Source organism: Barbatula barbatula (genome assembly GCF_947034865.1).
Source record: "Barbatula barbatula genome assembly, chromosome: 24".
Taxonomy (NCBI): Eukaryota; Metazoa; Chordata; class Actinopteri; order Cypriniformes; family Nemacheilidae; genus Barbatula; species Barbatula barbatula.
The window spans coordinates 905,176-926,899 of NC_136787.1; the positions used below are offsets into that span (position 1 = coordinate 905,176).

At 41.5% G+C, this 21,724-nt stretch overlaps 2 protein-coding genes across 5 annotated transcripts in view; one reads left to right on the forward strand and one right to left on the reverse strand.

The window, feature by feature from the left end:
- The window catches only part of slc38a9 (solute carrier family 38 member 9), an 86,225-nt gene extending 83,764 nt beyond the window's left edge, over positions 1 to 2,461 (reverse strand). The window contains exon 1 of the mRNA XM_079448161.1: positions 2,238 to 2,461. The gene's annotated coding sequence lies outside the window, so the exon portion shown is untranslated. The remainder of the gene's footprint in view (positions 1 to 2,237) is intronic.
- A 1,601-nt stretch (positions 2,462 to 4,062) lies between these two features.
- Positions 4,063 to 20,705, forward strand: LOC306889346 (uncharacterized protein). Of its 4 annotated transcripts, none has more exons than XM_079448162.1 (11): positions 4,063 to 4,374; positions 4,467 to 4,558; positions 12,536 to 12,675; positions 12,755 to 12,842; positions 12,924 to 13,027; positions 13,860 to 13,943; positions 14,941 to 15,002; positions 15,143 to 15,226; positions 15,545 to 15,599; positions 19,165 to 19,353; positions 19,500 to 20,705. In XM_079448162.1, exons 3-11 carry the CDS (start codon positions 12,550 to 12,552, stop codon positions 20,361 to 20,363), a joined length of 1,656 nt encoding a protein of 551 aa, XP_079304288.1. In that variant the 5' UTR covers positions 4,063 to 4,374; positions 4,467 to 4,558; positions 12,536 to 12,549; the 3' UTR covers positions 20,364 to 20,705. The 4 variants fall into 4 exon arrangements, with proteins under 4 accessions (XP_079304288.1, XP_079304289.1, XP_079304290.1 ...); XM_079448163.1 differs by having other exon boundaries at positions 12,776 to 12,842; XM_079448164.1 differs by lacking the exons at positions 4,063 to 4,374; positions 4,467 to 4,558 and adding an exon at positions 7,529 to 7,673 and having other exon boundaries at positions 12,389 to 12,675; positions 12,776 to 12,842.
- Positions 20,706 to 21,724: the final 1,019 nt, after the last annotated feature.

Consider the following 21,724-nt stretch of genomic DNA (forward strand, 5'->3'; position numbering starts at 1 on the left):
TCTGCTAAGCGGCCCTGACGGTACGAACCTGGGGGAAGTTTCATTGGGTCCGATCCCGGCCTTTTCAGGGCCCGGCACCCACATACTCATAAAGAGAGATATTTCCCCTGGGTTGTCGCAACTCGCCCGACCCCTCCTCCTCTGGAGTCAGCAGGTGACCAAGTCTCTGCGGGCCACGTTTCTCCCGGGCTACCTGAACCAGACAGCCGATGCGCTCTCTCGTCAAGGCACTCCCCGCGGAGAGTGGCGGCTCCATCCCCGCGCAGTCCAGCTCATATGGGAGCGGTTCGGTCAAGCACAGGTGGACCTGTTTGCCTGCCCGTACTCCACCCATTGCCCGCTCTGGTACTCCCTGACCGAGGGTCCCCTCGGCACGGATGCCCTAGCACACAGGTCCTGTGCAAGGTAAGGGAAGAGAGGCATCAGGTTCTGGTAGTGGCGCCATACTGGCCCAACCGGGGAAGGGCACGGTTTGGCACCCCAACCCAGGCCTCTGGAATCTCCATGCCTGGCCCCTGGACGGGACGAAGAGACCCTAAGGGGCTTGTCGGTAGCGGTCCGGGGGTGCTCCCTCTCAGGGGAGGCAGACCCAACCTCTAATGTGTTGTGTCCAGTACACGCGCTGCGCCTCTATCTGGACCGCACACGGAGCCTAATAAGCTCCGAGCAGCTCTTTGTCTGTTACGGAGGACAGCACCCGGGGGGGGGCTGTCTCCAAACAGAGATTGGCGCACTGGATTGTGGATGCCATCATGGTGGCATACCAGTCCCAAGATCGCCCGTGCCCGCTTGCAGTGAGGGCCCACTCCACTCGGAGTGTGGCCTCTTCGTGGGCACTGGCACAAGGCGCCTCTCTGGCAGACATCTGCAGTGCTGCGGGTTGGGCTACGCCCAGTACCTTCGCAAGGTTTTACAATCTTCGCGTGGAACCAGTGGCAGCCCATGTCCTCAACGCCCCCGGCGTGTAGGATGGACTCCTGTTCTGGGCGTACGCCTGCGAAAGCGCCTTCTCCCCTTACCAGGTGAGACTAGAGCGTTATTGTAGCCTCCCTACTTTCCCCTCTCGGGCGAAGTATAGGCATTCCATCCATCACTAAGCATTGCACTTGGTAACAGACTGAGCGGAGCCGTCTGTTAGAACCAGGTTCCGTTAGAGGTAGAGTCATCCCTGCTCAGGCAGACCCCTGTATTAGGACTAGTGCCCCATACGTAGTGACTCCCCTCTGGGTCGTCCTGTGTGTTGAATTCCTCACTCAGGATTTCCCGATTGGTGAATCTGTGACCTCCCCGCCGGTGGTATCCCACCTGGATTGTCCCTCTATTCGGGCTAACACCTTTCCGCATGTTGTTCTCCCTGCCGGGGAGACCATGTTAGTGTCTCCACATGTAACCTCCCCTCCGGGTAGGATGTGGCCTCCGTAACACACTCTTCTAAGAGGAGAGCAGTGTTTCCCCAGTGTTCGGCTCCGGACAGCTCCTCGCTACTAGAGGCGTACGCCACTGTCCGTGAGGCCGTCAGTAGAGGCTTCTCAGTATGACCAATACTATGTGGCTGGAAGATTACGTCTCGCGGTAGCACTCTTGTGACTCGCTAGCCCAGTCAGGGTCGCTCCGCTAGAGGTCGTGATATCGGTGCAAGCGCTGTGGCGTTTAAGATTGATCCCCAGTCAGTCTCTCACAACGTTGAGAGACCGACTGAAGGGGAACGTCTCGGTTACGTCTGTAACCTCCGTTCCCTGATGGAGGGAACGAGACGTTGTGACTTCATGCCACAACGCTGCACCGAATCACTGCAGTGAACGGCAGGTTCCTCAGTACAAAGGTTGAGTGAATGACCGTATGTACGGGGCGGAGACTGGCGTGCGCGTGCCATTCGCCAAGCCCATTGGCGTTTTATAATTAATTATCTCGGAGAAGGTAGGTTCTCAAGATCAAACCCCAGTCAGTCTCTCACAACGTCTCGTTCCCTCCATCAGGGAACGGAGGTTACAGACGTAACCGAGACGTTTTCATGAATAGACTGCAATTTCTTTGGGATGCCATATTTCATTTTCTACAGTATGACGTTCCACATTACTGTACGTGTCATACTGACTGTAAGAAGACTGGATTTACTTCACACTTGTAGGCCTACTGTTGGTCTGTCAACATATTACATGACAAAGTAACTTTCAGAGACAAAACACATATATTTCACAGCACAAGGGTAAAGAAAATAATAAAAAGAGAAATATTACATGTAAATGTATGAAAGAGCCATTCATTCCCCTCACCTGCTGCCTCTCTCCCTGTTTAATCGGTCCTCATCAGTGTTTCCCTTTATCTTGCCCCAGCTTCTCTCTGTCCCTTGTTGATTCATTGTTTGTATGTACTCACCTTAGTCTGTCCTGCAGACCCGACGTCGTGTCGGATTACCCGTGTTCCTGGTACCATGTTTGTGGACTAGTTTATTTTGTTATTCTAAAAACCATGTTTTGTCCCCCTTGTGGGAAGTTTTGTTTTTGCCTTGTTTTCCCCATTGTGTTTTTTTTTTTGTTTAATAAAGGTTTTATTTTTTAACACCACGTCTGCGTGCGTGTGGGTTCTGTCCTAATTCTTGACAGAAATGGTCAGAAAATATGCTTGAGGGGTAAGACTACTCTCTTTATGATAAATGAATTGACTTGTAAAACCTCGAGGCTTTAAATCTGCCTAGATACAAATGACCTGGTTCTGTGAATTTGCATTGGTTAAGAAAAATACCAACTGCCAGCTCCTGTTTAAACAGAAAAGCCACGATGTGATTTAGTTTGATCCCCTATTTTCTGACCTCGTGGGACGACTGTGTAATTTGTGCAAATCCAATAAATTTTTTCATGGAGGGGTGGGGAGGGGTTTGCGATGTGCACAGCATCCTCATTCAACCGGTAACCCCCTCATTGATTACCATAGTAGGGACAATTTCTTTATAAATGTAAAAGCAGATATTTCGAGGAATGTAGGACAGTGAACTGTACATTCTTTTCCTAATATGGTAGTCAATGTGGTCCAAGAACTGTTTGGTTACAAGATCTCATCCAAATATCTTTGTGTTAAACCAAACTAATACATTTGTACAGGTTTGCAACAACGAGTGAGTCATTCATGACAGATTGCTCATTTTGGCTGCCAGTTGCCGCCCGCATCGTTCAAATCGCTGACCTTCAGAACGCTAACAGAATATTTGCCCCTTTACCTTAACTGACTGCTGCAGGTCTACATCCCCTCCCGTCATCTTCGCTCTGAAAATGAGCAACACTTGGTTGTTCCATCACATTGAGGCACCAAATCGCTTGCAAAAACCTTTACTCATTCGGTTCACCTGCGGTGGAATGAAGTGCCAGCTTCCACCAGAACTGCAGCATTTATCTGACTAATCAATTACTGTCTGTTTTATGTCATAAAAATATTCAATATTTCATGTTTTTCATTCTCTCCTTTGCGTACTCCAGCTCTGATCCTCCCAGTAACAGTTAAACCAACAGTACTGTTTAGCGTGTTGACCAAATGCTAGATGCTCTCCTACTTGTAAGTCGCTTTGGATAAAAGAGTCTGCCAAATGAGTATGTAATGGAAATGTTCTATCCTTGCTTCATGATGTGTGTATCTATATGTTTTTGGAGTGTTTATCATGTTTTTGTGCATACGCGTCACTGCACTCTGCCTTTGTCCTCGAGCAAAGCACAAGTAAGATAAGGGGTCCTCACGTATTGTGGGCCACAGAAGCGATCTTGCTCGAGGGGAAAGGTGGGGGGGTGTCACATTTGAATCCTATATAAACTCTGTGTGCAGGAGTGAACAGGGCCTTTTTGCTGCAACATGCTCATTGCTTATGATGCAGATTAAACGACTATAAAATACTTTGCAAAGTACTTCATGCCTCTCTGTGCGTCGCGTTTGTCTGGGCTTACTCACCTAGTTTAAATTATACGAAAATTCCATGACAAGTACATGTAATGTAATGTAAATTAACTTTACCTTTAAGTGTACGGATTATTAGTGTAATGAATTATTGCTGAAAAAAGTAGTGTAAAGTATTGACTCACATCAGACATGAGGCGTGGTTAAGCATGGAGGAAAATCAATACCTGTTACAGTTGTCTGCTCATCCCTATGCAGTTCAGAATAAATAAATTAAAACTCAAAGAAATATTTAGTTAGCACAGGAACCACAATTTGATGCTTCATTTCAAAGGATGTTTAACACCACTTTGGCAGCCTGAGCTTGTTTTCTCTCTCAACCGAGCCTCTGTGCTTCCTTATCTTAAGAGAAAGTAAAAGTAAAAAATGACGGTCCATAACAGAAACTAAGTGGATTTAAAGCAAATATGTTCAAGTCACAGAGTGAGCTGACGTGTAAGTATCATTGATGACTTTGTTTGAATTGTGGATGTTTGCTGAAGGAGAATCATTGGAAACGAAACTAAAGTTTTACAATGTTCTTTTAGTGAAAGAAATATAGATCATCTCATCGGTGGAAATCCTGAAAGAAGAAGGAAATATATTGAATTTCCAAAGATTGCTCACAGGTTTTTATCAGGTAAGGAAAATCAATACAGAAAGAACTATTCAGATGGGATAAGTTATTCCAAACTGAACTGCATTTTTGATTCAAGAACATCAGTCTGATTTCAGAAAGATTTTCATTAATAACACTGTAATAATTATGTAGGTTTAACTTTAAAAAGTAATAATTAAAACATCTGTTGAATTTAGCATAAGTTGTTGGCCATTCAACATACAAATCCATCTATATAATATAAAGTATAAATCAAATATAACGAAATCTCGGTGAAATGAATGGCTGAAATCAAACTTTGATGCTCATGATCTCAGAATGAGATTTTGACTTTAGCCTTGTTTTCACAGACAAGAGTCACATGTCATGTTGTTTGGTGTTGAATTGAGCTTCCATTGCAGAGCACAGTTCATGTGACTTAAAGGTGCAGTGTGTCATTTTTTTGAGGATTTATTGACAGTGAAATGAAAATGCAATGTAATGCACATAACTATGTGTTCAGAGGATGAAGAGTTACTTTTTCTTACCTTAGAATGAGCTATTTCAATCTACATCTTGCATGCAATTCACCATGTTGTTTCTACAATAGCCCAAAAGGGACAAACGGCTCTACAGAATGTGTTTCGTAAATGTTATCTCCTTCAGAAAAGAAGTGACATCTTAGTACTGTGTCAGCAAGCGTAGTGCTTTAAAAGGGAGGGGCCCTTTGTTTGGAATTCAAAACCTTAAACCTGGACCTTTAATAATAAGGTTTTAAAGTTTAATAATCTCTTGTCTTTTGTTGATATGAATTATTATGGTGACCGGCAGGGGACATGCTCATTTCACATAGTTTTGTCATGGCCACTTGATATTACCTTGTGGGAATGCAATATTCTGTTGTGGGCACAAGCTCAGCTTGTGGAGGCAATGACATCCTAAGTCCTATGTTTAGGGAACTACCTGCTTAACTTGATTAAGATATGGGCCGCGGCCTGGGTGAGGGCTCGACAAGCCGTAGCCGGGAGCTGCAGGGCAAAATGCCATCCGATGTTGCAACAGAATTCTCGTCCTCTGCACGCTTTGGCGTGGTTCCACTATGGGATAGTCTGACGATGCCCATAGGAGATGGGTTCGGCGAGCGCAACGGGTCTGGACGGTCCACGGCAAAGGCAGCAACAGATTTACGCCCATAAGACCCCGCCTATCATCACCGCTGCTCGCTGCCGCAGACGGCTTTGGAACCGCTGTCAAGCAGGAAGTGGATAGTGTTGTGGTCGTGTCCACGTGAACACAACCAACTGTCACCGCAATATCGTGATCGACATGTTCCGTAGTGCGGGGATGTCGTATCCACGAAGACTACTACAGCATGCTGGTGACCCAGACATTTGACGCAGGTATCGTGCCTGTCTAGCTTGAGGACGATCGGTGGCATCCAAGACTAAGGCGGCGAGACATGCCTGGCGACATGTGCACGCTGTAGGAGAATTAGCTCTTTTAGAAATATGATCTTTGAAGACACCTCTGACAGCTACTGAAATGCCCAGGGGAAGTCGTAAACGCCAGGACGAGTTACGCTGCTCTGCGTCGTAAACCCAGTAAGAGAAACCGAAGATCGCTCAGCATAAGCCTCACAGGTTCATAAGAACAAAAAGGTGATTGAATGGGCTTGCCGTCCCATTCGTCAAGTTCATTGGCCTTCTCAAAAGTATAATCGGAGATGATAGGTTCTCAAGTCAAACCCCATTCTGTCAGTCTCGACACAACGTTGAGAGACCAAGAGAAACAGAACATATTTTAATTACTATCATTCAAATAATGACTAATAATAAAACTTGCTGGTTGGTTCACGCGTTAATTCTGGACAGTCATTGTTGTTTCATTGTATTTTCCATAGGCGTAATTTAAGCCAGGTGGGACATGTCCCCTTCACTTTTTGTCGATTGTGTCCCGAAAACCCTTTTGGAAGAAATAAAAAATAAACGTTTGGAATGTGTGTATAGGGCCATTTACATCTAATAACGCGTGGAAAAGCGCATGCCTTCTTTCGTTCCTACCATCAGAACACCTCAATGCTGCTTTCAGTACACTTGCCGCAAGTCTATATTTAACAAATTAGAGCACACAAAAGACACGAGTCACACGTCATAATAAAAACGGCCAGATAAGAAAAAAGAAAGACATAAAAATCTTAATTCTTTAAAATATCAGTCATACATGTGACAAACAACATTGCTTAATTGCACTCTATTGATATGAATCGTGGCAGTGGTCTATTGCAAGATAAATAAAATATGTGATGCAAGTAATTAATTATTCGTAACATTTAAATAGCGCCTTTCTGGGTACTCAAATGGAAAAAGTCATTTCATATGGAATAGTTCAAAACAAAATGTCATAGTTCATTATCATATTGTGTATTAAACGTAGCCAACATTATTTGCCAGTATATACATCACCAAAGTAATAAAAAGTGAAAGTAAGATTTTTTTCTTGTCGTGAATAATTAAGTCTATATTGTAAAATTAAAATACCATATGGTAGTGCTGCATGATTATGGCAAAAGCATTACTGTTTATAGTGTCATGATTCTGCCTCATCATGTCCTGTCTTTCTTGGTCTAGTGGCAGGATCAAGACAGAGCCTCATGTTTTGTGTGAAGAGAGACATGTTATTGTTGGTTCTGACATAACATGCGCTCCCTCCAGTCTCGTCTTTGGCCCCGCCCCACTTATTTCCTTGTTTAGCTTTCCATCAGTGTTTCATTCCCGACACCTGTCCCTTATTAATTATCCTTTTTAGTCTCCCTATTTAATGCCCTTCTATTTGCTGTCCTGATTCATTTCGTACTGCTTGCGTTCAAGCGCATTTGTCTCTGTAACACTGCCTTGTTGGAGGTCTTGCAGTGGTGGAAAATGTCACAAATTTATAAAATAATTAAATTAAACGATTAGGAATAGCTCCGCCCTTAAGGTGTTGCGTCATCTCTAGTGCTGAGCAGAGGTAAACAGTCTCTTGCCACGGATTGAAGTGAAATGGCCGCTTGAGCAGTGATGCATGTCAATCGCAGTCCTAAAGTCAAGAAAGATTAAGTGAGAAGTTGAGCTGATTCATCTGACAAACTTGCAAAAACAGATTCCCTTGATACATCGAGGTAATTTCTGATAAAATATTTGCCATTACAAGAGAGATGATCAGTAAAGAGGACTATTTTATTGTTGATTTGTGTTTAGTTTTTGATCAAATGCGTATGTAAGACAATCCATTAATTCTTCAAAATATCTGTGCTTCGCTGCTGCCATATTGAATCTTTCACACATAAATCATAAAGAACAAACATAATTTAAGTCATTTTTGAGCTCCAAACTTTGTACATCATATTACTGAAAAACGTCCTGCGGTACCTTTTATATTGCAGTTGCAAAAATACGGTTACATTTTTACTTCGTCAAGACTCCTTTGTGTTCATAATATATTGTATTTAGGCTCTGTAAAAATGCACTGAACAACAGTGTTTTGTTATTTTTGTCATTCGACAGTTTATATTTATCTTATATATAAGCTGGCTGGGTTTAATCATTAACTTACTTAGGAGAAAATATATTACTACAGAACAATATATACTACATAATAATAACCCTACTACACATCTTATTTGTGCCTATATTGGGCACTAAATATAAGGAAAGTGGTCATAAAAGCAAACCGTGCTATTGAGCCACCTTAAACACGGCAAGAGAATTTCATTTACCGTGACATTTACATTTAACCATTTAGCAGACGCTTTTATCCAAAGTGACTTACAGAGAGTTCAGGGAGCAACAAGTGATATATCTAGGTGCAAATACAAAGTTACTAGTTTCAACAAAAGCCAGAGAAATACCTTTTGAGAGAAAGAGTGTTATTTTCTCATTCGTCTGTCAAGTATTCACAGAAGAGGTTTTAAGTATTTTTTTGAATGTTGTGAGAGATGTGGTTGACCGTACAGAGTTAGGAAGAATGCTCCACCAGGAAGGAGTTGTGAAGGAGAATGAGCAGGAAAGCGATTTACTGCCCTTATGAGAAGGAAATACAAGACGCCGCTGGTTTGCTCAACGCAGGGTTCTTGGTGGGGTGTTGGAGGGTGTGAAAGCATGCCGGTGATGATCCAGTGATCGTCCTGTAGGCAACCATCAGTGACTTCAAACTGATACAATTAAATTTTATTTATATAGAGACGTTGTCCAAAGATGCGTAGCGCCTTCGAGATGTTGTCAGACAGGAGAACCGCTCCGATGCTGCTGGGGTGCAGGCCGTTGTTGCGGAAGAGCCTAGGTCGCTCCCAGAACAGATACAAATTATTAACAAAGAGCAGCTTCTGTTCAATACACCATGACATCAACCATTGATTAAGCAAAAATAGTCTACTGAACTTTTCATTCCCTCGTTGGTAGGTAGGAAGCGGCCCTGATACGATAATCCTCGCCACAGGCAATGCGATGCGTACCGTCTCGATCAGACTGCTGAAGTCCCTGGATCGCAGGTACCTGCGCAGAGACATCAAGAACACGAGCGCCATGACAACAATGAGTGTGCACCTTACCTTTAGTGAAGGAAGCACGTACGTTCCAGACGATTGAGTCTCTGATGACCACAGCGTTGTATTCTGTCTCGCAGAGGGCGGCAAAGCAGTTCCTGGTTGGTATCTGGAAGACCGGTGGCGGCAGTTGAGTCATCGCACCAGTCCTGGCTTGTGCCTTTCGCCGTGGGTGTGCCGGTGCAGGAGTGAAGTTCAATTGGGCTGATTGTGTGGCTCTGTGCAGTGAAACACGTCGAGTAGAAGTGGTAGAAGTATTATAATCGCGATGAAAACTTACCGCAGATTTGCGAGCGTCAGCCCGGGATGTTTCAAGCTCCGTTTTACATTCTCTCAGCCGTGTCTGCTTCTCATGTAAATCCTGGATCTGCTTCTCCACAGCCTCCAATTCCGACTGCAGTCCAAGGTACAAACACGTCAGAAACATTAAAAATATATGATAAAAATAATCATAAAATAATAAAAATAATTGATCAGTGTGTTTAACAATGATTTCTGTATGTGATATACTTAAGGATAAGTTCCTCTGCGAATAACAATTTAAAACACAAATCTTTAAGATATAAAAAGGATAGACGATGTATTCAATTTGGAAGAGCTCCAGCTCAATCGACGCGCGCTCCGCAAACAGGAAGTGTTGAAATCAAAGAATCAGCCAATTTGTACAGGTTTCAACTGGAAGCCAATGAAGAGAGACGAAAAGAGTTGTCACATGAGCCCTTTTGGGCTGTTGGAAGACAAGGTGTGCTGCTGTGTTTTGAACCAGCTGGAGTGGTTTCAATAGTCCAACCTTGAGATTATCAGGGCCTGGACAAGGAGTTGTGCCGCATTCTCAGTGAGATGGGGTCTAACCTTTCTTATGTTGAATAAGGTATATCGGCATGACCGCGTTGTGAAAGTGACCTATTTGTCAGTTATGGTGACCCATACCAGAATATTACTCAGAGGTTCCTGGCTGTTTTGGAAGGAGTGATTGTGGTATTGCCAAGTTGGATGGTGAGAGCATTGCGCACCGTGGGGTGTCCCCGAAATATGAGTAGTTCTTTCTTGGCAGGGTTCAGCTGGAGGTGATGGTCTTTCATCCAAGCCGAAATGTCTTCTAGGAAAGCTGTAATGCGAGTTGCTGCAGTGGTATCGTCTGGGTGAAATGAGATGTAAATATGGGTGTCGTCAGCATAACAGTGATAGAAGCCGTGTGCCCGTATGATTGGTCCAAAGGATGTCATGTAGATGGAAAAAAGCAGCGGTCCAAGCACCGTTCCAGAAAATCACTGCAGTGTGAACCCAAACCATATAACATCCCGAGACAAATCCTGGGACACATGAATGAATATTATGAACTCTCTATATGAAATAGGCTTATAACTTCACACTTTGCATTTTGGACAAGATGCGGAATGCTTCAGAAGCGCAGTACTTCTGATGCAAGATGTATGAAGGTAAATCAGTAGCAAAAAAAAGAGCATGTAGATTTTAATTTGTGAACTTGTAAAGTAAGTATTTATACCTGTACACTAAAATGTACCCTTACAGCCCCAATGTGAAAACTTGTTGAAGTTTGAATGTTGAGATTTGCACTCGTGGACAGAATTTGAAGTTGCAGAAAAATTGTCACAAATGTGTAACTGGCATTTACAAAATACATTGGCAGATACAAATGTATAGCAGATATTTAGATGTTTTCCTAGATTAAGATTTGAATTGCAACCACACATAGGCATCTACAACCTCTCAAACCACTGAAGTCACTGCAGATTTCTTGACTTTTGCTACTACTTTAGCGATAAACCCATTGCAAAACTAACTTGTGCACTTGAAAGCACAGAGGCGAGAGAAAGAAGTGCATTTGATGACGTCATCTAATGGGAGAAACTATAACGGTCCCATGTCTTGTGTCTGTGTTTGAAGCACATGGCTATTGTTTGTGTCTTTTCACAATGTGCTCTCCTGTCTTGCGTCTTAATTGCACCCTCTGATGTCACGTTTCCAACTGTGAAGTTGGGAAAGGATTTTGATACCCGAGAAGGGCGGGCCTTACACAATCAACATGGCGGAGGGGAGCAAAATTTCTGCAGTGACATACGGTATATGATTTATTAGTTTATCCGCAACAGCTTCATTGCCTTGTTGTGTTAAATTAGTACATATTTACATATTTGAATAACCATTTGAAGCACATTGTCAGGCCACTTCACTGGAGCTGATCCTGTCAGTTTGTCCACTCACTGAGTGAGTTTGCACAGGTCGGACAATCTGGTGCCTTCCGTTAAAGTTAATGTTTTCAACAACAATTGTAGTCCGGGACTGTGATCGACCTTACATCAATGTAAAAAACGATTTTGCCTAGTCATTGTCAAAACACAAGCTAACAAAATGTGCTGGCTATCATATTCCATCACCTAAGCTCTGCCCGCAAAAACAAGCCACAATGTTCAATTCAATTCAAGTCAGCTTTATTTATATACGCGCTTTTTACAATTTTCATTGTTACAAAGCAGCTGTACAAGAAAACATTGACTATAAGCAAAACATAAAAGGTTATGGAAGTCAAAACACAGTTCAAATATCAGACAGACTATAAATTCCTATATGCAGAGTTAATTAAATAAGACTATTAAATTCTAGCAGCCCCCCCGGCCAGGCAAAACAGTGCAAAACAGTATGAAAACGGTGGCGAGGAACCCAAAACTCCATTGGAGGAGAAAAAAAACCTCAGAGGGAGACCAGGCCTAACCAGGGGATTCCAGTTCCCCTCTGGCAAAAACTGCTGCCTCTGCACAAGCTCGACAGTGCTTGCACAAGGCAAAATAAAAATCAAAGTTAGATTTAAAATTATCATTAATAATCTAATAGCGGCTGAAGTTTTGTAGAGTCGCCACATCCTTTGTCCAGCTTTATCATCACAGCATTTGTCAGGTCTGGGAATGGATTGCGTCCTGCCCGCTCCGGTAACCTTGGACTGCATCCTGCCCGCTCTGGTAACCTTGGAACAATGAGACATGACTGGCTGAGAGTAGAGTACTGTTCTGCACTCTTTGATGCAACAAATGCATCAGTTGTTATTGGAAGTGTTCCTGGTTCCGGATGTTTTAACTAGTGCAGCCTAAACCTTCGTCATATATATATTTTGGTAGTGTAGTGTATGCAAGATTAAAAAGATGCGTCTTTAGTCTAGATTTAAACTGACAGAGTGTGTCTGCCTCCCGGACAGTGCAGGGAAGACTGTTCCAAAGTTTACTAACTGAAAAACGGTTTAAAAGGAAATTAACAATAAACATCTACACTTTTAATAGGTAGTCTCACCAACAGTCTCTGTTTATTGTATTGATTGCATTGCATGTAATATAAAAATATAGAAGCACAATTTCCATAGAAAGCATATCTTTGGTTAACTTAAATACACATGAATGTTTTCTCTTCTTAAACATTTTGCTTTGCAGCGCAATTTACTGCAATGGGCACCAATCTGTCTGTTCCAAAAGACTGTGGCTACACATTAGTGAGTGAAAAGGAGAAGCAGATCCTGGTGAAGAATGAAGGTGGGGATCAGTTTATCATTAAAAAGTTGAGCGCTAACCAGGTAAGTCAGACAGTTTGATTATAATGAGATTTGAGAGTTAAATGATTTTAAAAGATAAATGATTATAATGAGATTTAAGTGTGTATCTGTCTGTTTTAAGGATGAATTAAACGTTCTTCTCCAGCTCAGTCATCCACACATCATCCATCATAAGGAAATCATCAAAGGTTAAATAAAAAAATGGATTAAATTTCTAAATGAATGACTTGTTCTTAAATCATTTTAAACTGTAATTAATCTGCTTTCAGATTCTGACTGTTCATATCTTGTTCTGGAGCACTGCGGAGGTGGAGATCTCGCTCAGAAAATCAAAAACCAAAAGGAGGGAAAAGTTCAATTGTCTGAGAATGAGGTATGACAGTTGATGGTATAACACACTGTACCCATTAGCACCGGCATTAGAAATTCTGCTCCTGGTTTTTACCATTTAAGTTCCAATCGAGCACACATGAAGAATCTCATCATTCGCTGCATCCGAAATCCAAATTCCATAGTATATAAAGTAGGCGAAAATGAGTGAATAGTATGTTCGAAACCTCAGTATACAAAAAACAGTAGGCCAGAAATACCCGGATGGTCTACTACTTCCGCCTTAAGTGTCACAGTCCTGTCTGCCTCCCACCGGCCATTTCTCAATATGTGTTCTTCAGCGGTCTTGTGTCCTCGTGTTCTCGTTCTACATCATCAATAACCATCAAAGTCCAGTTCCAATACCCAAGAACACAAGAACAGAGAATTCATGAAAGTACCTGGATGTGTTTTTGATATCAAGGATGCATCGTATGCAGCCTGGCACACATAAGGAATCCGCTAGTCCCAGAAGTCACTTCAGCATGTCCATTTAAGTTCATTCTTCCTAGGCTGCCTTGCCAGGGCAGTTTCCACAAGAACACAAATTGTATTCTTGGAATTGAGAAACGGGCACTGTATCCCATTGCCTGTTTCCTACGTTTCCCAGAATCCTTCACGCTCCCACACAGGTCCCTCGTCTGAATTCCTTTGTATTGGAATTCGCCATGTGTCAGCTGTAAGTGCTTTGAAAGGGAGGGGTGGAGTGAGCCATTGGTTGCAATTTGCAGCCTCGCCACTAGATTTCGGGACTGGTCCTTTAACCTCTTGCTGTCAATATTAAATATTGCATTTTTAACTCATTATATGTGCATTTACAATTTACTGATTTACAGATTCTGGACTGGATTGTGAAGATCTGCATGGCTCTAAAATACCTGCATGATCAACAGATCCTGCATAAAAACCTGCAACCTGAGGTACACATTTAATTGATTAAATCGATATACAGTATATCATCTGTTTGGGGTCCAAGGAGTGCTGGAGACTGTAATTCAGTTAAAGTACTCAGAAAAAAGTACATCTGGCTTTGTTTTATTACTTTTTTAATTGTTATCTGCGTGATTAGTAAAGACATTAACATCAGGACATAAAACAATCCAATGCAAACTAAATATCTCTCTCTGATGTGTGCATCACAACAAGTTCACTTTCATCAATGTAAAACATTTCTGTCATATCTGTTTGAACATTAATCATCACAGAGTTTTTTCATTTACAGCTCAAGCGCTTGAGCCGGCGTCTTACGCGCACACACAATATTCCGGCATCTGTAACTTGACAACCTGTTCATTTCGAGAATAATAAAGTCACTGCCATTTTAATTATTATACATGCTTTTTAATGAAACGCACGAACATTTTCCATTAGCACTTGAGGAGTGGGATCTATCAAATGAGGTGCCGGACAAATTAACACTGGGCAGGACTCCTCTCTGTTCCAACATGTCTCTGTGTATAAGGTAAGGTCTGCATGAAGCATGACTGGTCTGCATAAAGCCAAGTCCTGAACCCAGCTGAACACCTCTGGTTTGAACTGACTGTATGAGTCCACACTGACTGAATCAATCCTTTCTTTCAGAATCTTGCCTCATACACAGAGACATTGTCATGATGTAATGGAAAATACCCCTTCCCAAACCGTTGCTATTAAATCAGAAGCACTCAATTCCCTAGAATATTGTTATATGCTGTAACGTAAAGATTTGTACTCATGGAAATGACTAAAGTAGTCAAACCTGTTCATTGGTAGGGGTGTTTCCTAATACTTCTGTCCAGATAGCATATTGTAGTACTGTTCTGTAAATGCTGCAATTTCAGGTTTTACTGCAAAAATGTAAATCCATAAGTATACATTTTCTTTTAAGAGCATTTTTAAGAAAAAAATTTTTTTCCAACCCTGGTTTTCTCATGACAGAGCATATTCTTCACTTCATCTGGAACCATCCGTCTTGGCGAGTTTGAAGTGATTCATCAACGGTATTGTTTGCTTCTTTGACTCAAAACATGACGTCATGTCGCAGCAACTCCTCAACACATAATGTAAAACAAGAAATACAGCATAGTTGTGTGTGTGTTTTATGATTTGTCTTCTGTATTATCTTTCCGGTATCTATTAGGTCGACTGAAGAGCAAACTGCAGAAAATAAACCTTCATATGTTGCACCTGAGATTTTGAATGGCAAACCTTATGAGGAGAAAACGTAATTAAACATCAACCAGCTGAATATACTTAAATCCAAAATGAGATTTTTCTTTTTTCATTTCAATTAATATCAATCAAACTGCAGTTTATTTGTTTTGATTTAAGCCATAATAACTAAAAAAATACAGCTAAAAAAAAAACAATAAAAACATGCGAACATAAAAAAACTGAAAAATTAAATAAATGAAATGAATTTAAAAACTGAGTTTTCTCATTTTGGAACCCAACTCTTCACATACATATACATATATATACGATAAATTTATACTGTTTGTCAGACTGACTACTTACACCTGGGCAATGATAACTTTCACAGTGAAATATGGCGGTTGGGATGTGTCATCTATGAGCTGTGCATGCTGAAGTGTGTGGTGAGATTTTCTTTTCATCAGATTGAAACCGAATCAAGAGGTTAGAACATGGATGCTTTTATATATACAGTACAAATACCAATGCAGTAATGAGGAAAAATCACATTGATTGATAAGTCACCATTTAAAACAATGTACTGGATATTTGGCTCATGCAAAAAAAAACATGAATTTAATTCCCACTGAGACAAAACAATCAACAAAGTTATTTTACAAACAAAGAAATACAGAAATGACACTATTCAACATCAAGTTTGTCCCATTTCTTCACTGTTGGAACTCTGCATGTCAATATCAAGTACATAGATATAAGTCTTATTTGTTTCACAAAATGATTAAATTACGATTTTGTTTTAAACGTCGTACTCTTAAGCTCCCGATCTCCTCCGTGAGATATGACCGGCCAAGACGAGGCCGGTGTGCGCACAGCTGATTCCAACTATCACTCACGCCACCAGCCCCGCCTCACGGCTCTCGTCTTGCCTTCCTCACCACATACCCCCATCGCCCCTTACAGGCCGGGGGGCACTACTGGGCACCAGTGCCTGGGGGGTATGCACCGACGAGACGAGAGAACGGAGACGGGAGCACCAGGAGCCTCGGGTCCTCAGCCCAGCCGAGAGGGTTTTCCTCGCAGTGCTATGCGGTGGTGCTGGACGTCGGGGTGGTGCTTTTCCTCCTGGCGGTGGATTCTTTGGCTGAGGGTATCCGGCAGGAACTTTTTCGTTCCTTGCTCTTCCCCTTTTCCTTGGTGGACGGCAGCAGGCTCCGGCCAACAGCAAATGGCCCGAACCCCTCCGCTCCCTCTTCTACGTCCGCCACCCCACCTAGGCCCAGAAGTACGGCAGCGAGGTCTTCGTACCCTGACGGCTGGCGATGGCTCCAACAGCAATTATTTAATATTCTTTAGGCAGACATGCAGTACAACTAGTTTTATCTTGTCCGTATTTGCCCATAACTATTTTAGAGACTTGAATGACACAGACTTAGAATTGGAATACTTTTCAATTGATATATAGATAAAAGCAACATATTAACAGCAGCATATCAAATCGCTTTCAAAACATTACACCAACATGTTTAGAAACATTTGTGACCAGCAAAGTGTTTTCCAGACGCTTAACTTTATTTAATAGTTATTTAATACACAGTTTACAGTATATATACAGTGTATTATTTAAGACAGATACCAAATAATAATTAATAATTCAATAAAAAAACTAACAAAACATTTTTATGCACACCTAAAACGTAAAATCAGTGCATTGCTGTCAGATGACATTCTGTCAGACTATAAGTAAAAATGGAATTTTAAATTTGATTTTCACAAGTATTAAACAACACTTTTATAATTAAAACACTGTCTCACTTCGGAGGAACAACCGGCCCTACCAGACGCATCTCTGCTGTGCATGGGTTGTTCTGGGCTGCGTTTCCCAAAGCATTGCAGCCTTTAGTTGATCTTAGCTCCATTGGTGACAGATGGTTCTATATTCAACGTAGGCTTACAATGCTTTTGGGAAACCCAGCCCTGAAATTGAGCGTGCGGGAGCACTACAGGACTGCATTTCTAGTACTTAATCTCTTCTGGCTTACTTAAGCAACAGATTTATGATGTCCCGACTTAAAATGTTTTAAACACGCATATTTAAACAGTCAAGGCCATGTAAATCATTAAAGGGGAAGTTTGCCCAAACATCAACTTTGTGCGTTTTTCATTCACCCACATGATGTTAAATGTTTAGAGAACTTCCAACATTTTCGGAGCACAAATAAAGATATTTAGATGACATCCGAGAGATTTCTAGGCCTCCAGAAAAGTACTAAAGAGATGGGTAAATTGGTCCATCCACACATAGTGGCTCAGTTGTGCTTCATGTGCAAAAAACAAAACAAAATACAGACTTAAATCAATATATTCTCCTCCGTCTTGTCAGTGTATGGCGCATGTAACCGGTTCTACTCGCCCCGCTCTGCGTCGGTCCGAATGGGAGACGGGCGCTCTAACGAGGAGGCTAAAGACCGCAGTCTTTAGCGTCTCTGTTGGTCGGGGAGTGAGGTTTACACACTGCACAGCTCGATACTAGCTTGCCTTCGTTACCCCCATGCGTACACGAGAGCACTTCTTTTTCATCTTCTTCTTGGACCCTATTGGATGCCGGCTATTTCCCAGTCGATGCAGCACAAGCTCTTCATTTCCGTAGGCATTGTTAGGCACTTACGACATTTGCACTTTGTCTTGTAGGAACTAGTGGCTGTGGTTGTGTCGCATATTCTTCTGTATATTCTGGTTAAAATTAGTACGGTGTACTGCAGGTGTGTCTGCATGCGTGTAAACATAGTTCCGCTTCCACTTTGTGAGTCAGAGTGCCGGCGTCCAATAGGGTCAAGCCCCATGCGGTGATCAGTGCACAAACCTAATACGCATGCATCACAGTGCTCTCGTCCAAGAAGAAGACAAAGAAGTGCTCTCGTGAACGTACGCATACACTGACATGACAGAAGAGAATAAATCCATTAAAGTCCGTATTCTGGTTTGTTTTTCGCACATGAAGCATTTGCGTCGCTTATAAATTATTAAACTGATCCACTATGAGCGGATGGACCAATGTCACCATGTCTTTAGTACTTTTCTGGACCATGACATCTATGAGGAGGCCTGGGTATCTCTTGGATGTCACCTAAATATCTTTCTTTGTTCTAAACATGTTTAACGTCATGTGGGTGAGTAGAAAATCATACAAAGTTGATAACTGGGTGAGCTTCCCCTTCAATGTTAATCATAATTTTATTGGAAATAAATTATGTGCCTGTGACTTGCCAGTTACGTCATGAGTCATGTAATACCAAAATACTACGCATATATTACGCAACTGGACCGTTCTTGGTTATCTTGCATCTTTAGCAGACATTAAAGGCGACGTTATGAATGGGTCATTTAATGCTAATGAAATGACATGACTGTAGGTCATGCAATTGCCAAAATCGTATGAAAAAAAGTGCACAACTGGACTGTTCTTGGTTGGCTTGTAATGTCAGGAGTTCATACTGGTTATTTAATGGTAAGGAAATTGTGTGTTGGGACATGCCAGCTAAATTGTCAGAATTTTACGGCTAAGTCAAAAAAGCAAACATTTTGAGAGGCATTTTGACAATTCCGAGACACCGTACAAACCAGCGGCAAAAAATGAAAAAATGCCTTCGAAAATTTCTGACTGTATATGCACAGACCAAAAGCCATGTCGGCCAATCAGAAGCCTGAACAAAAGCTAACCTCTGGGTCTGGTAGCCTAAAACAATCCTCACCTTTGCAGGAGTTTAAAAAAATTTTGGTTTCAATGACCTGTACTGTGTGTGCATGTGTACAGCGGCTAAACTCCATAGAAAATGTTGTGGTTTTGAAAATACCCTGTGTCGTGTGGACAGGGCCTAAATCAGCTCTTTTTTTCATGGGACAAATGTTTTTTTTCAAAATATCCTACCTCTTTTTGTATTGTTTCCAAAATGTGTTTTTCTTGATTGTTTTGTCTCGGTTGCTGAATTACAAATTTTTTTCCCTGTTTAGTTTCCTGCAATACTCTCACTTGAAACTGTTCAAAAGGTACTCACATCCTCATATGAAGCCCTTCCTCCGACCTTCTCTGAGGATCTTCGTCAGCTGGTAAACGACACACTTCAGCCCGACCCAGCGTATCGTCCGTCTGTCAGTGAGATCTTGACTAGACCTTTTATCATTAATTATCTTCGAAAAAAGGTGAGCTACCTTAATAAATTAACTTTTCACACATTTTGCTATAAAAAGTGCATGTTGGCACTGGTTCTAAACAAAATGAAAAAGAAGAATGGAAGAAATGTGGATAACACTTAATAATACTGTTTCATAAATGTGTCTTTTCCCAGAACGTGCAAACTATTAAGACTCTTTATAGGACACTGGAGGACCTGAGAGCCCTGGCTAATGATTTGGAAAGAGTCCATTTCAACACAACCATAGGCAGTCTCACAGGAGGGGTAGTGGGATTGGCCGGAGGAATCACATCTTTAGTGGGACTTATTCTTTCTCCGTTCACTCTCGGAGCGTCTCTAATAGTAACAGGAGTGGGAATTGGCACAGCAGTAGCTGGAGGAGTAACAGCTGGTGCCAGCAACATAACAAACATGGTTAACCAGAGCTCAAACCGGCAAAAGATCAAATTGCTCATAAAAGAGTTCCAAGAAAATTTGACCTCCACAGTTTGCTGCATCCAAAACATCCAAATAGCTCTGGAAACTTTAGAAAACCAGTTTTCCACAAGAAACGACTCATTTTACAATGCACATCCTGGGGCAAATGTTGGAGCTCGACTTGGACGCGGACTGGGAGGAATTCCGGAGATTTTCCGTTTAATTGAAGTTGTAAATGTTGGGAAGGTGGCAGCTCACGCCGCGAGAGCCGTTCGTGTGGCTGAAGCAGCTACAGGAGTTTTGTCTGCACTTTTTGTGGCTGTTGATGTCTTCTTTGTGTTCCTCGACTCCAGAGAAATCCACAAAATTCGCCAAGATTATGCGTCAATAGAGAGTCAGCGAGAATCAGGATCTAGTGACCAGACATCAAATAACAGTGACACGACAAATCTGGTGCCTTCAACAACTCAACAAGCAGAAGAGCTGAAGTCTGAGACCATGAAATTTGTGACAAAAATAAAAGAGACGACGGAGGAGCTTCAGACGATTCTGGATACAGTACGAGACGCAATACACCCAAACTCTGAGACAACTAATTAGTTGTCTAATATTTACAGTAAACAGTAAAGTTACAAATTATTAGTAAAGCTCAGTATGTTCATCAGTCATAGATTTATCATAGTTGTAGCAAAGGTTAGGTGATGGTAATTATATATGAAAAGATATGTATCATTATCTCTAGTTTCTATCATGCTCAGAGAAGCATTCTAAGGACCAATAAAGGAGGCATTTTAGCTTGATGTACTTGTATTTAATACTGTTACAGAGATTGGGGCTTCTTACCCTTTTTTCCTTGATGTTTTGGAAATCTAACGCAAAAGCATATTTTCTTGTGTTTCTGTACTTCATTCACTTGTACCAAAATAAATGCAAACATTTATATTTTCTTTTCATTCAATTCACTATATTTTAACAGGTCTATTGTAGATTGTTACAACATAATTGCTTTTTATCATGAAATAAATGTAACCCCTCTGTCTGTCTCAAGCTCAGGTCTGGGGAGGTAAAGAAATGTATGTAGGAGTTTAGCCAGTTGATGTAAACATTTTCAAGATATCAATTTTTTTTGCCTCAAATCTTGTCTGAAATGGTTGATTTATCCATTACATTTACATTTAGTCATTTTGCAGCCGCCTGCTTTCGAAGTGACTGAAAAATTAGGTGAACATAAGAAGCAATTAGAACAACACAAGGACAGCAATGCATAAGTGCAATAAAACTGGTCTCAGTAAGCCTTTCATAGTATATAAGCTAAGTACCAAAAACAAAATGTAGAAAAGAAATAGAGGGGTCACTATACTTTTAACTTTTACTTGAGTAGATTAGTGAAAAAGAAACTGTACTCTTACTCCGCTACATTAGGCTACAATGAGCTCGTTACTTTTTACCTATTTGGTATTCACCACGTGATTGTTGTCATTCCCCCACATATGCCTCGTTTTAATGTTTTATTTTGAGACTTTCGCTAAACAATCTACCACGTGACCATGTTTCACTAATCAAACGTAGTTGTGCTGTCATAATCTCAATCTCACAATACTCACAATACTCAATCTCAGAGGAAGGATGGGTTAGCTTTACAGTCGTATGGTCGTCGGTAGCAAAACAAAAATATCAGATAAAAATGATCTGTCGGCAATGCAGAAACAGACCAGGAGGAACAGCCCTGGCCTCATATTGAAAGCATGTTTACCCTCGTAAAAGTGCGAAACAGCAGCTACATTATGCGGTGTCTTCTGTGTCTACCAAAACAAACGGACATTTCAGCATTCAAATACTCAACACCCAATTTGAGGAAACATGTAGCGCTAAATTTCCAAAATTTGTTCTCTTTTCTTTATTTGTATTTTTTTTTTTGCTGTGGATATGCAAATGTTTGTCTTTTAGGTTACACATTTTTA

Coding starts and splice junctions, on each gene's coding strand:
- LOC306889346 (XM_079448162.1), top strand. CDS start 12,550: ATGGGCACCAATCTGTCTGTTCCAAAAGACTGTGGCTACACATTAGTG. Junction 12,843..12,923: donor TCATAAGGAAATCATCAAAG/GTTAAATAAAAA, acceptor ATCTGCTTTCAG/ATTCTGACTGTTCATATCTT. Junction 15,600..19,164: donor TGTGCATGCTGAAGTGTGTG/GTGAGATTTTCT, acceptor TTCCCTGTTTAG/TTTCCTGCAATACTCTCACT.